General features: G+C 45.4%; 1 protein-coding gene across 5 annotated transcripts in view; it reads right to left on the bottom strand.

Moving 5' to 3' along the window:
• The window catches only part of Auh (AU RNA binding methylglutaconyl-CoA hydratase), a 96,018-nt gene that overhangs the window by 58,531 nt on the left and 22,707 nt on the right, over window positions 1–14,780 (bottom strand). For 3 of the 5 annotated variants that reach the window (XM_075969629.1, XM_075969626.1, XM_075969627.1), the window contains one exon: window positions 10,209–10,295. In XM_075969629.1, the coding sequence (XP_075825744.1) occupies window positions 10,209–10,295 (87 nt within the window). Of the gene's footprint in view, window positions 1–351; window positions 445–10,208; window positions 10,296–14,780 lie in introns of all 5 variants that reach the window. The other 2 variants (XM_075969628.1, XM_075969625.1) reach the window with 1 other exon arrangement.

Here is a 14,780-nt window from a genome sequence, read left to right as displayed (position 1 = left end):
GCACTAGGGATCAAACCCAGGGCTTATCCTCCCAGAACGCAGGCTTCATTGTGCAAAATAATAGACTTCATTCTAAGACTCATCAGTATCCATAATGTATTTGGGCATTTGCTCCTCCCTCACTGTTCTTCGTCCCACACCGATACTGCCACTCCTCATCCCAAAATCTCCTTTTCATGTCTTTTTGTTTTGTCTAGATTTATATATAAAACTGAATGTCTTTCTGAGTCAGGTGTACTTCAACAAACATGCCAATCTCCAAATTCATTGATTTTCATGCAAGTAACACTGTTTTATACTTCTTTATCCCAAGCTCCATTTAAAACTTAGGTTGACAGGATAGATTCTCACCTGCTACTCGAATGTCACATGCTAAAGCCAGCTCCAGACCACCTCCTAGGGCAAGTCCATCTATGGCTGCGATAGTAGGCACAGGGAGGTTAGCTGAAACAGACAGAGTTTATCCTTCACTCAATGCCACAGCAGTCCACACGGTTCATTCAGAACATATTCTAAAGCAGGATGTCATATGCAGACTTATGTCTCTAGCGTCTTCAATAAAACACAAGTTTCATTCCCAATATTCTCTAGAACCTTTGTGTGACAATTATAGACAGTCCACGTATGAATGGGGAACACTTTGAACCATCGCATTTCCTGAATTACCTTCAAGATTATTTTATTGAATCCTATAACATCATAATCTGAGAACCTCAAGTCTTATACAAGGTGTTTAGTTCTACAAATTCAAGTGAAATAATTTGTGCAGCATTTTGGAACTCCTGACCCTTTATGAACTTGGTGCTCAGGATGTCATCTTGAGACATGGCATCTGCTCAAAGAAACACACAGTGCAACTGACCACAGAGGGTATAAGCCAGGTACCACCACCAAGGAAGGGTGGCACAAAGGTTCCGTCCACAGCCCTCTCTGGCTCTGGGATCCTGGCCAGAAGTAGACATGGAAAGAGGCAGCATTCACAGAACCTACAAGAAAGTATTTCTGGAAGCTTCTACAGTAGCAGGCTTCCATATGGCATTTTCAAAGGTACTTGCATTATCCCTCCCCTACTCCTCCTACCCCCCACCCATTTAACTCTTCCAATTCCATTATTCCCCCTTCCCCCATACTACCACCTATTTTCTAACTATCCCCCTTCCCTTGAAATCTGTACCCAAAGTCCTGGGTATTCTAATGCAAACCTACTATCAACAATCTTACTCAGGACTGAATTTGTGAGTTCCAATAACAACTTGCCAAGCAAGACATGCCCACTGGTGCAATAGTGGCACATATGTTATTGCAGCAAATGATCACTCTCTGATTGGATAAAGCCCGCTCCGCACTGCTAACCAGACCCAAAACTTAAAGCTGGCTAGTACAGGCCATAGGGTAGAAGCTTATAGGCCATAGGGTAGAACTTATAGGCCATAGGATAGAAGCTAATACTGTTATTTTGCTAAATGGACATAATAATAAATTGCCCCTCACATTCTTATCTTTATACCCAAAAGTCAGTACATCTCTCAGCCTTCTTCAGAGGCACTTCTTTTTGCAGTAGATGACTATTAATAGATAGACCCACAATTGCTCAATGTGTAGAGAATAAGACTCAAAAGAGAACATCTATATCCTACCCCAAAGCTAAGGAATTATTATGGAAGAAGTGTTAGGGAGACTGTACAAGCCAGAGGTCATGGATGTCTGCAGCAAAACATTTGCTGGACATGACAGGGCCACTGCACACATGAACTCCACAAGATCTAGCCAAAATCCCAGCACAGAGAGGGAAAAATCTCGTGAAGTCCCACGTCTACCAACTGATGGCTGCTGGGGAGGGAGGGTCAGATTTCCCCAGGGAAATAGCCACTGAGAGGCTGCTCCAGTAGGTGGTCCTGCACAGAAGAGCGGGAAAGAGAGGGGCTGGGGGAGGAGTTGGGAGAAAGGGAATGGGGTGGACTTGATCATTGTGTGGTGGCTGGAGAGGCGACTCCGCAGTCAAGAGCACACACTGCTCTTCCTGAGGCCCTGCGTCTGACCCCAGCACCCTCATTAGGCGGCTCACAACCCCTATATCAGCTGCAAGAATAGCAGGTGACCCAGGGAACTGCTCAGTTTAACCTGCCCTGGTCTTCACTTTTTTCTTTTTCTCAGGTGAAATTCATTAGGTACACTTGTACTATTAACCTGTTCCTGGCTGAAGACAGTGACAGTGACAAGTGTCCTGTCCTTCAAGCCCAAGTCTCCCCTCACTCAGTTCTCATACAGTACACAGGAAGCATGGCCTCTGTAACAATCCTTCCTCCCAAGCCCTTTCAGACCGACAACAAAGCAAGTGTGGCCGATTCCTACACACAGAAATGTTGGACTCAGTGACCTTCAGGAGCTGTGTAGACTTTAGAAGAGGCCGAGAAATGAGCCTGTGCAGGGGTGGGGGAGGGGTGACAATGAGGCCTTTACAAGTTTATTCTGTTTGGTATGAAGGAGTCAGCCTTATGTCTCTTTCCCAGCCTGCAGAAAAAATTCTCTTTCATACCATTTCTAGGAAGGAGTCACTGCATTAAACTCACAATGAAATTGGTCCTATCATAATTTATAAACTTTACACTAGTGAATACTTTTCTTTCTTTCTCATTTTTTGGCAGAGAAGTTTGTATGTGCATATAATTTTTTAATTTTATTTTTATTATGTTTGTGTGTAGGTATGGGCACATGAGTATAGTTACCTGCAGAAGCCAGAGGTGTCTGAGCCCCCTGTAGCTGGAGTTATGGGCAATGAGGTGCTGGCCCTGATCTCAGCCTAAGGTAACCTGTCTGTACAGCCAAACCATCTTACAAAATACCAGACAGATGTGACGTAATGTTGCTTAGTGAGTACAGCCCCCAACCACACCATGTAAGAAACAGTGTGACAGACTGGGCAGATCAGCCAGATACAGGACAGTCTGACCAGGAGCCTGGCTTAGAGGCAGAGTGAAGAGGCTGGCCTCAGACACAGGACCTAAAGTCAGGTGGTACAAGTACTAATGCTTTCCTATTGTGATCATGAATTGTAGAATCAATAACAAAAGTACTTTTAAATCTGACATTTAAAATTAAATTAAATTTTCTAAAGGGAATACAACAAATATAACATTGTAACTTTTAAGAAATGCAGAGCACAGAACGGCAACAAACTGGAATCCAAACGACACAGAGAAGACTAACTACCCATGTCACTCCTGAAACTTTCAAACAGTAACATAAATCCACATGGTAGAAGGCTGGCTATCAAATGTTTCCTACTAAAAAATTATTTAATTAGAACAGTTTAACCCATCAATATTTTACAGCACTATAAATTCTCAAGCTACACAGCCTTGGCAAGGCAGACGATATCGGTGCAGAAGCCTAAGGGAATACCCAGAGGGCAGCTGTGCATGCCTACAAAGGACTTGAGGCAGGAAATGAAATGCCAGGGTCACAGCTCCAACGAGAAACCATGACTCAGTGTGTTACACAACAGTGGGATCAGACACTATTTTGAGTTTCATTCCAGGAAGTGAGCCAGGTATGACAAGAAAGATAATAATCCTTTGAAATGCTCCTAAAATATAATTAAAGCAGTAATTAAAGAGTTGGTCTATTTTGAGAAGGGAAGCGTGGTAGGCCTCCAGTGTGCCTCAGAGCCCGCAGCACAGCACACCAGGCCTGGTAAGGCTGGAGAGGGCACAGAACTGGAGGCAGGTGGTGGCTCTCTCTGCTCCTCAGGCAGAGGTTAATTGTAAGCCTCTAGAAAAACAAAGGATCTGATTATAAGGGGAATGGTAGTGATGTTTATCTGACTTTAAAGTTGATTCTGCTTAAGGACTAGTGTTCTGGTGTCAGCAAGGTAGTTCACTGGCTCAGTGCTTGTACCAGCGCTGACAACTGATGTTCCATTCCTGGTACCCATGTGGTGGCAACAAAGAACTAATACCTTGACTTTCACACTTCTATACAAAGCAGAAAAGCTGCTACTTTAACAGAATGGCCCATATACGGTATGATGAAAAGGCTGAATACCAAAATCAAGAATAGAAATAAAATCTCTATTAACAAAACCACAATACATTCCTAATTATTCCTAGATCCAGTTAAAACTTTACTTTTGACTTAAGGTACACTTTCCTGGCCCTCTAAATTCTGAAGAAACCACAAGAACAGAACAAAGCAGTCCCTGAGAAAAGCTGACAGGCTGGGCTCTGCGGGGAGGCTGGAGGCTGGACTGGGCTGGAGGCTGGAATGCCTGGAGGCTGGACTGGGCTGGAGGCTGGACTGGCTGGAGGCTGGAATGGCTGGAGGCTGGACTGGGCTGGAGGCTAGCCAGGACTGCCACACAGGGTGCTGCTGGATATCAGCAGGCACAGCAGAGAGAAGCGCCACCACCTCGGGTAGGAGAAGCCAGATCCAAGACTGGAAGTCTCAGCCACCTTAGCACTAGAGACACAGGAAACTCCTGTGACACCTAGGTTACAATCCAATCAAGGGAGACAGCTCTGGACACTGTGGCTGAGAAGAGAACTGTGGCAGTAGTCAGCACGGAGGAGCCAATCTACCAACAGTCACCTCCTGGGGCCCCTTCTCCCGCCATACATCCCAGTTTCCAGGCTGTGTTTATACCTAAAAATAAGAGAGTAAACTGATGTTTTAGCCAGGAAAGATGGAGGATAAAAACCTCCTAACAATGTGACAAAATAAGCCAAAAGACAAAGAGAAAGAGACTGATGCCGCTGCAGGATGAAATGGAAAGACTGGGCAGGCATGGGGAGTCTTGGCCACACGTGGGACCACAGCGTGGAACAAACCAGAAAAGTACTTAAGACAGATGTGATTACTTTCAAAAAGTAAAGTCACGGGGCTGAAGAGATGGCTCAGCAGTTAAGAGCACGTACTGCTCTGGCACAGAACCCCAGGTCAGTTCCCAGAATTCACACTGGGTAGCACACAACTGCCTGGAACTCAGCAACTCCAGGGAACCAGGCACCGTCTTCTGGTTTCAGAGTACCTACACTGACATGTGCACACACGCACACGTGCACGCACACACACACACACACACACACACGCACGCGAGCACACACGTGCACGCACACACGCACACGTGCACGCGAGCACACACAATTTTGAAATAAAAGTATGTCTTTAAAGACACAGTCACCAAAATCAGAAAGTATAGAAACAGGGCCCAGAGAAACCTGAATCAGAGGAGAGGAAGGAGTCGGATGAAGGTGGAGACGAGGCACAGGAGGAGACAGGTAGGGGGAGCATAACACACGCATGGTACTGCAGCCAAACACTGAGGAAACCCCTAGATCCTTAGCACAGCAGCATGGGCAAAGCAAAGATCGCTCATGTACAGACAGGTGCTTTGTGTAAGAGCCAAAGAAAGGTCTGAAGATGTATGTGCACAATAAATCAGCACATCTGCAATGACCAAACCCATGCAGGAAAGGAGAGCAGCTGCTGAGAAACTACCAAAGCCTACAGTCAACCTCCAATCAACACAGCCTTGGGGATGCTTATGGGATTAAAAGCATAGAAAAACCAACAAGAATTGCAATGAATTCCCTTTCTGGTCTTGACAAATTCTGAAGTGGTATTCTGGAACAGCAGCAGAAGTTAACAGTTAAACCCATGGCTCAGACTTCAACAGCAGAGTGGTCAAACGGTGGTGGAGCATACCTTTAATCCCAGCACTAGAAAGACAGAGGCAGGTGGATCTCTGTGAGTTCGAGGCCAGCCTGGTCTATGGAGTGAGTTCCAGTACAGCTAAGACTACACAGAGAAACCCTGTCGGTAGAAAGAAGATAGACAGGCAGACAAATAGGAAGAATAAATGAAAATAACGTAAAAAACACAGTGCTCACAGCCGAGAGTCACAGTGCGCAGAGCACCCAGCATGCTCATCAGGCCAGAGGAGCGAGCAACTCATGCAGAAGCTATGCAACTCCTAAAAGCTTGCTCTTCCTTCCCACGATTCTTCCTTAGCCCTCAGACACAGGCAGAAAACATGGTGAACACCCAGACTAACAGTCTACCAACACAAAACTATTCTTTACCAAGTAACTCTCAGCACAGTGCAGTGCAAATAAGCAAAGTTATCATGTGACTAAGAACATGGACACATGGGGAGCACTCAGTCTCAGTCTGCATGCCATGGACACATGGGGAGCACTCGGTCTCAGTCTGCATGCCATGGACACATGGGGAGCACTCAGTCTCAGTCTGCAAGCCATGGACACAAAGGGAGCACTCAGCCTCAGTCTGCATGACAGCACCACTATGGAACTATCCAGCTGGGGTTTTTGATATAGTGGGACAAAAACCAGACACCTACAGGGCTGAGTGGTACTGAGTGCTGAGGAGTCCAAGCTCCTCAGCAGGTAGCAGTACAGGAGGCAGAGCTCTGTAGGCCATACCTGTGTTCTTAGTTTAACACTGCATGCAGTTAGAATGAACACAATGGTTAAGTGTGTAAATGTCAAATGGCACTTTAGACTCAGTCACATCACCCATGCCTTAGGATGTCCAGACAGAGACTCTAAGGAAATCCAGAGTCAGTGCTACACTCCACAGAGGTATCTGTGCAAGGAAACTATCCAGGTAATCTCTCTGATACTTTATCCACAAAATGCAGAGCCACACAATGGGTTTTCACTTACATGTACTTACTTATTCAGTGTGTTTGCGAATGCACGCACATGTGAGGACGGCGCATGTATGGAGGTCAAAGGACAACATGCTAGAGCCAATTCTGTCTTCCACTATGTGGGTTGGAGATAATGAACTCCAGACCTTTACCCATAGAGCCATCTTGTTAGGGAGGGCTTCAATGCCTGGGTAAGCTGAGGTATACAACAGCCCCCCCACCATTGAGCAATTTACAAATCTGTGGCCACTAATGAGGCTGAACGCAGTTAGTAAAACCTTAGAGGAGTGGTTCTCAACCTGTGTGTGGCAACCCTTTCACAGGATAGCCTAAGACAATCAGACAACACAATATTTACATTATGATTCATAACAGCAGCAAAATTACAGTTATGAAGTAGCAACAAAAATTTATGGTCAGGGTCACTACAACATGAGGAACTGTACTAAAGGGTCACAGCACTAGGAAGGCTGAGTACCACTGTCCTGGAGTGTAAGGGACATTTTTTTATTTAAATTATTCTTTTCACACAATATATTTTGATTATGATTTCCCTTCCCTCGACTCCTAGATCCTCCCCCACCTCCCTACCCAATTTCATGCTCACATTCTTTCCCACTCCCTCCCTCTCCCATCCCTCCAAAAACAGTAAGAAAAAATTCCAAAACAAAACATTCACACAAAAAAATAATAGACAGCTAGATAGACAGACAGACGGGCAGGTGGGCGGGCAGGCACACAGATCAACTGACTGGCTGACCATGGAGTTCATTTTGTGTTGGCCAACTATTTCTGGGCATGGAGCCTGCCCTGCAGTGTGGCTGATACACCCAGAGACACTCTACCATAAATTTTTCCTTTCCTAGCAGGTATAAACTGCGAACAGTTCCTTAGTTAGGGTGGGCTTTGCACCCACTTCCCAAAGTGTCCTCTCACAGGCTTCCAGGCTGTCTATCAAGCTTGTGGGTGTGTTCGCTCATGCTCAGATATTCTGACAACTGTTTCAAGCACGTCACCCAGCACATTTTAATAAACTGATGCTCTTATGTTTAATGTCGAGAGAACTAATTTGTTTTTTCTTCCCGTTTTAAAGAAACTTGTTCACTCCTTCCTCTCTGAGCATATTAACAATCTGTCATTCCCCACCAAATCCCATCTGCAGCCCAACCTGGGGGGGTCTGGTCACCTGTGTGCCCAAAGCAAGCAGTACAGCACCCTGACTTATGTATACTAAATAGTCTGCAGCGTCACTTCGGCAAAACTCCTTGTACTTTCTGTTTGGGGACTTGGGGGCCGTGGCTCTGCTCAAGTCCCTCACAGATATCAAAGCTAGAAGTAAAGTGAGTCCGTCTGACCCCACACACTCCTCTACCTCACGAGACAGCTTGTCACTGCACGTACTTTGTGTGCTCCTAGTCCCACGGTTATTTCTAGAGTGAATGCCATCTTTCTGGGCACTGAGGAGGACAGCCTTTGCCTACTGCTGACACAGGGGAAACAACTGACTGCTTCTCATAGGTCCCGTGCCCGCCATCCTGCCACACTACTCTACTTTTTACTACTTGATCTTTTCGTGTTTTGCTTTGTTCTTTTTCGGTTTTTATTTTGGTTGTTCCCCTTTCTCCAGAGGCAGGACTTTGGAACAATGGTGACAGAGACCAGCACAGTCTCTTCCAGCTTGTTTCTGAGTTCAGGGGACAGTCTCGAACATTTTACCATGAAAAGAGAGCTTTTGACTCAGGCTGAAGAACACTATTCCCATTTACTAATCTTTTCCATGAATACAGGCTGACATTTCTCAAATGCTTTTCTCACATTTTAATTGCCTAATGTCATGAATTAAATTTAGCTTTTTCCAATGGAAACCACCCTTATATTCCTAGGAACACCCAACTCTGTTTTTTCCCTCAGTCTGCAGGTCTTACCCATCCCCCCACAGACATCTGCTTGCTTCTGCCATTTCTGCTGGGTTTCGGCATAAAAACTGCACTGCTGTGCGTTCATTAGCCGACTCCCAAGGTGCTGTCCTGTGGAAAGGCTGGTGCAGGTGTGCAAAGACTCCTCCCAACAGCTCCATGACATCAGAGATAGAAGTCCCCAACATTTAAGCTGAGCCTGCTGTGGGTGTGGCATGGCAGGGGATGAGGGCTTGGGAGAAGGGGGTCACAGGACTTTTAACAACTGGTTCAATTTCTTCTTTCACATTTACCAGAGTCAAGTTTTGTCATGGTATTTTCTCATTACCTTCACATTCTCTGCAATTTCTGTCCGGAGCCTGGTCCGTGTGCAGTATGTTAGCAATCACCATGCTCTTAGGAGAAGCCTGACCCAGCTCGTCATTCCTTGTCTTGCGCATCACTAATTTCTGGTCCTTTCATTGCTGCTATCCTAAACCTCTGTCAGCTTTTTAACGTTCCCTAATGCCTGGTTCTTTGTCATCAGTGGGTTTTCTCTCGCTGACATGAACTTAAGACTGAGACTGTTCCTCAAGTGTTTTACATCAAGTCTCACGAATTTGGACACACAGTAATGCAACCAACCGGTCTTCGAGTTACCGCTCGGAGCTTCTCCTCTGACTCATAACTCAGCCCAAGTTCCTTTTCAATTTGTAAGTACACATCTCTATGTATGAATTTTCTGAAAATTCAACTGACTTTAGATTCTGACCCAGCACACTCTTACAAAGACTCTGTAAGAATGATGCATGATTTCTGGTTTAGGGTTGAGTCTATTAAATCACACATGACAGTCTTGTTGTTCAGGTCCCTATTTTTTATATATATAAGTTTTTTTTTACCAGTATTTTTGTCTTTTGGGTTTACAGCAAAGTGATAGAGATGCAAGCAATGCTAATTTTACTAATACTGTCAGATTTGTCAGTGTATAATTTTATTTATATTGAGACAGTAGTTTTAATAGCAATAACTAACAATATTTTAGCTATTAGTCTTTTCTTTTGTTTCATTTTTCTGAGAAAGAGATTGGTGGGCTGACCTCAAATTTGCTCTGTAACCTCAGATGGCCTCACCTGTAATCCTCCTGTCCTCCTTATCCAAACTCCTAATGTTCACTCTATAGGCCTGCATCACCTTACCTAACTAATGGTTAATAATACATGAATCAAAACTTCAAAAAGAAGAAAAAGGAGGAAATGTGTGTTTTTGCATGTGCACGTGTGTCCTCATTTGTGCAAGTGCCCTTGTATGTACATGTGTGTGGAGGAGAGAAGTCATGCCAAAGTATCTTCCTTAGTTAGTCCATCTACTCTCTAAGTCAGTCTCTAGTTAGGCTGGCTGGCTGGTCCTGCCTCCCAGTGCTGGGCTCACAGGCATACACTGCTGCACCCAGCTTCTCATGTCTGTTCTGGGGGATCAAATTCAAGTCCTCGTATCTTGCATATCCTTTCAAATGGAATGCATACAGTGCTTAAGCAGCCACAGCTCATGACAATCCAACTGTGTATTTGACCACAGCACAGGAAGAGAGTTGCAACATAAAGCCCAACCTAAGCATGTGAAGAAGATATGACTGTGCTTACCGATGTCATTGATTACTGCTCGTATCTTGGACACAAAGGGACCGACTTCACTGGAATGCATTTTGGCTCTTTCCTTAAGGTCAGCACCTACAAGACATTGTATTTACAAATGAGATGGTGACATAGGCATAATTGTAAAGCAAAAAAATAGACATTTACTCAGGAATAAGGCCACGTGAAGGCCCACTGAATTTATATGCTGTACATCCTTCCCAGTGACGAACTCTAGAAAGAAAGAAGGCCTGTCTTCCGTACCGGTCAGGTAGTCCACAGCAGCATCCTGCAGATTTCTGCTCTTGGCCCCCTTCGTGCTCAGAGGAAGACCCTGTTAGACCAGTGACTACGGCTACTCTACAAGAACTCAAGCTAAAAAGCCTTTCAAGTACTTGTTTATTCACTGAAAGTCACAAACACAATGACACTGTCACAAACAACTGCAGATTGGTGCTGGCACCTGCATCTTGAAGAGACGCTTTTCCACTCTGGACTCATGGATATAATGGCCAAATCAGTGAAAAATGACAAAGTACAATGAAGTCACCATGGTAACTGTAAACTCAACCTGAAAAATGTTAGCTTAAAGTTAAGTGAAGATTTCGTAATTATGACTTTGTCACACAACGCTAAGCTTGGAACAGATAAAAACAAACCTCAGGAGTTCCTTAGAGGGTCATTCACTCCAAGCTCAACACACAGGGTTTCATCAAAGCTGTCTCATGGAAACAAACTAAGTACACTGTAATGACATGGCTGCTCACTCTCCTTACATCACTGCAGACTACAACTACACACCATACCCAGGGGAGCTGCACACACACACACCTTCCCACGGCGGTGAAATCCACTCAGCACAGGCCTCACCATCCACCAGTTCTCAGGGGCACCTGCCCTGAAATGGCCAGCGGTCGAGAGCACGAGCAATCCTATGCAGTGCAGCACAAGGAAAGCAAGGAACCAGGAAGGACTAAACAGCAGTAACAGACGGTGAACAGACCTAGGACCTACTCTTATAAAAGGGACTTAAATTAGGAGCGTAAGTGCAGACACACATCCGCAGTACTAGGACTGTACACACATCTTCACACTTAGATTTTTACATGAGCTCTAAGGATCCAAACTTAAGTCCTTACATTTGTGAAGCACACACACCAAATTAAATGTGAAAAGCAGTGATCTTTGATGTTTCCATTAGAACCGTTGTGTGGCACCATCAATCATGCTCAGGTAAGATAGAGAACTTATCTAGATGCAATTTTGAACTGAGGCCAGTTTTAATAGCTCTACAGGAGCCTCTAAACATCCTAGTGAAGAGATGAGACAAACCTCTCAATTTCAAAACAAAAGCCAGGCTAGAGAGATGGCTCAGCAGTTAAGGGCACTTACTGCTCTTTCGAGGACCCAGACTTGGGTCCCAGTAATTACATGCTGTCTCACAACCACCTATAGCCCCGGTTCTAGGGAATTCAATGCCATATTCTGGCCTCTCTGGGCAGCAGGCATGCTTACAGTACACATATATACATGCAGGTAAAACACTCATAAGTTAATATTGAAGGTTTTTAGAAGAACAAAAATGATTAAGGTTAGTGGGAAAGCTACACTAGATACCAGGCAGAGTCCTGGCCTCCTGCATCAGTTAGCCCAAGCTGCAAGTGTGAAGGAGAAGTTACTCGATACTCCAAACAGCAAAATGCCTTCCTGCACATAGCAGAGAAAGTTCTAGTGGTCTGGATCAAAGATCAAAGCAGCCACAGCATTCCCTTTGGCCAGGTCACAAACCACAAGCAGCCTGTACTCTCTTCACTTCTGGGAAGGCCGAGGAAGCTGCAGAACAAAGAGTTGAGATGAACAAAGCTCCAGCAACTGAAAAATCACAAACCAGAAAAAAGAGCCAGGGAACACCTCACATGTGAACTGGTCACCCACCCCACCTTCAGCAAAAGTTACCAATCACTTTAACCAGCTTTAGGTCTTGCTAACATCTTCCTTCCTTGTAATTCTTCGTGGAAAAATTAATTATGAAGCTCTATCAGTCATTCCAAAAGAGTTAAGGCCAACCCTGAGCACATGCTGCCCAGCCCTAAGTACTATAATAGTAGAGGTCGCCCTGACGGGGGCACACACCCTTCCCAACGGTTCACTGTTACAAATGAACCCACTAACCCCACATGATGGGAACACACACCCTTCCCAACGGTTCACTGTTACAAATGAACCCACTAACCCCACATGACTGGAGCACACACCTATCCATTCACAGTCTGTTACAGATGAATCTGCCACCCTCACATGACGGAAGCACACACCCATCCCAACGGTACAGCGTCACAGATGAACCTGCCAGCCCCGCATAACTAACCAGTATGCATGCTTTATATCCCTAAACTGCATTCTTGTTTGTAGTTTTAACTAGTTTATCTTAAACTGGTAAGATTATACATATTTATCATGCATGACAAGATGTTCTAAAGTTCATCAACACTACAGAATAGGTTATTAAATCTAGTTCATGAACATGGACAGCTGTGGTTTAGGGATTAACATGCTTGCTCTCACAGGTTTTCAAAGATACACACTTACAAGGCTTCACCCCCAGGATGGCACAACAGGAATCTCCCAAAAGACTTTAAGTTACTGGGGGAATACTCTTGAAGGAACCCCTCCTCCTTCCAGAGGAAGTGAGGAGTGAGTGTGACTGCTCTGCCCACATGCTCCTGCTGCCTGCCCATCCACCCATGTCAGGCATGGATGGATTGAAAACCTGCTCAGCTCTGGGCCAGAACAACCCTCTCTCTTCAGAAATGACTACCTTCCAGGATCTGTCAGGGCAGACGCTGGCTAAGACAGCAGCCACCACTCTTCCTCAACAATACTGGTTCTTTGCCAGACCACTGCAGTGGAATGACTGACATACACAGCAGACTGCATGGTTGTTTTTCATTTCCTGGTACATAGAGAAGCTACATACAACTATACAATCGTTTATTAAACAAGCAAGGGCATCGTGTCTCAATGTAGAGAGCAAAGGAAGCCCTAAGGGAGTAAAGTTCTGAGTGAATGGGTATTGTTGAAATGGGTGTGACCATGATGAACTCCAAGTCCTTGGACCCACTGGCACCCATAAGGCCAAGGCTCCCGAGGAATGGCAACAACTGACCAATGCAGCAAAGACTAGCGACTGCAGCTGTTTTCCTCCTGGGTGCTTACAGCCTGAGACTACTCATCTTCAGAGACCTCCCATCTACACCAGCAAACCCTCCTCCAGTGACCCCACCTGACATTAGCTTTACCTGGTGTGTCTGTCCTTTCTTTTTTCTATTGCTGCCCCTAGTAGGATTCCAGGAGCCCAGGGCATCTCAATATGCCTACCTTAGGTGATGGCTGCTCAGAAGCACCTGAACCTTCAGCAAGGCAGACTCCTCCCGCTTGTGGACCTTGCTGAGCACCTGTGGCATGGTCAGGTTTTCTTTTAGAGACAGAGTATTAAAGTGCAGCACTGGCTGACCTGGAACTCACTGTGTAGACCAGGCTGGCCTCCAGCTCATAGTGATACCCCTGACTCTGCTTCCTTTCTGAAAGACACAGTGAAGGGACTTCGCCTCATTCACAGAGTCCTGCCTGCAGGGTTCCCTTTACAGCATTTACCCACATGGAGAAGGGTTCCCAAATGGCCCATCTTTTCAAACCTTGTTACTGCCTTCTCAATAGAGTCCTGAAGCTTACTTGTGCTGTCATGACAACAATGTCATAATGTCTTCATCAACAGTAAACTTCACCTCCAATTCCATGTATACCCAATCTTATTTTTTATTACTTTCAAAGGTGGCACCTTAAAAAAAAAAACACATGAACCAAGAATGGCTAAAGTAAAGGGTAAATAGCACACCACGTCAACGTTTACTGTTCTGTGACAAGGAAGATAATCTACTAGTCTGTGGGTAAAGGCACCTGCAGCAAGCCTGCAACCCAAGTTCAAGTCTAGATCCCAAGTGGAAGAACTCTAAGTTGTTGACTCACATACCAAGAAAGCCCCCAAAATATACCAGGGAAATACGTCAGGAAGAAAGTGACAAAGCTCCACCACAGCCGACTTTTAACAGCCCCCTCTCCATACCTGATACAACAACCAAGTATGTGTATCAAGAAAAGGAGGAAAGGAAGAACAGCAGCAGAGACAATGGGCACGTGCTGCAGTGCGGGGCCCACTATTCCCGCTAGTGCCAAGGTGGGCAGAGCCCCTCTGCTCAAAGCTGCCCTCACTCACAGGCAGCTCACTCGGGCACCGGAGAGCAAAGGTGTCCTGAGCACTGCAGAATGAGCCCATTCTGGAAGACAGGCATCTCCTGCCAAGACACGAAAATCTGGAAAGGCCCCCAGCAGCAGCAGCAGCACAGTGACGTCCATACCAGCCCGAGTTCCCCAGAGAGCACAGTCACACCACAGCAGCTAAAACTGTGCTGACACAGCCGGGCTTCGTGCTTGGAAACCTTTACTCATAAGCCCATCACAGTTCTTTGCCAATAAATATCTACTAAAGTGTTGTTAAGCTCCCTGTAGCCTTAAATGAGAGTT

Source organism: Microtus pennsylvanicus, chromosome 4 (assembly GCF_037038515.1).
Source record: "Microtus pennsylvanicus isolate mMicPen1 chromosome 4, mMicPen1.hap1, whole genome shotgun sequence".
NCBI lineage: Eukaryota > Metazoa > Chordata > Mammalia > Rodentia > Cricetidae > Microtus > Microtus pennsylvanicus.
The sequence above is the reverse complement of the archived record's forward strand: the minus strand, read 5'-3'. Positions and strand labels throughout refer to the sequence as shown.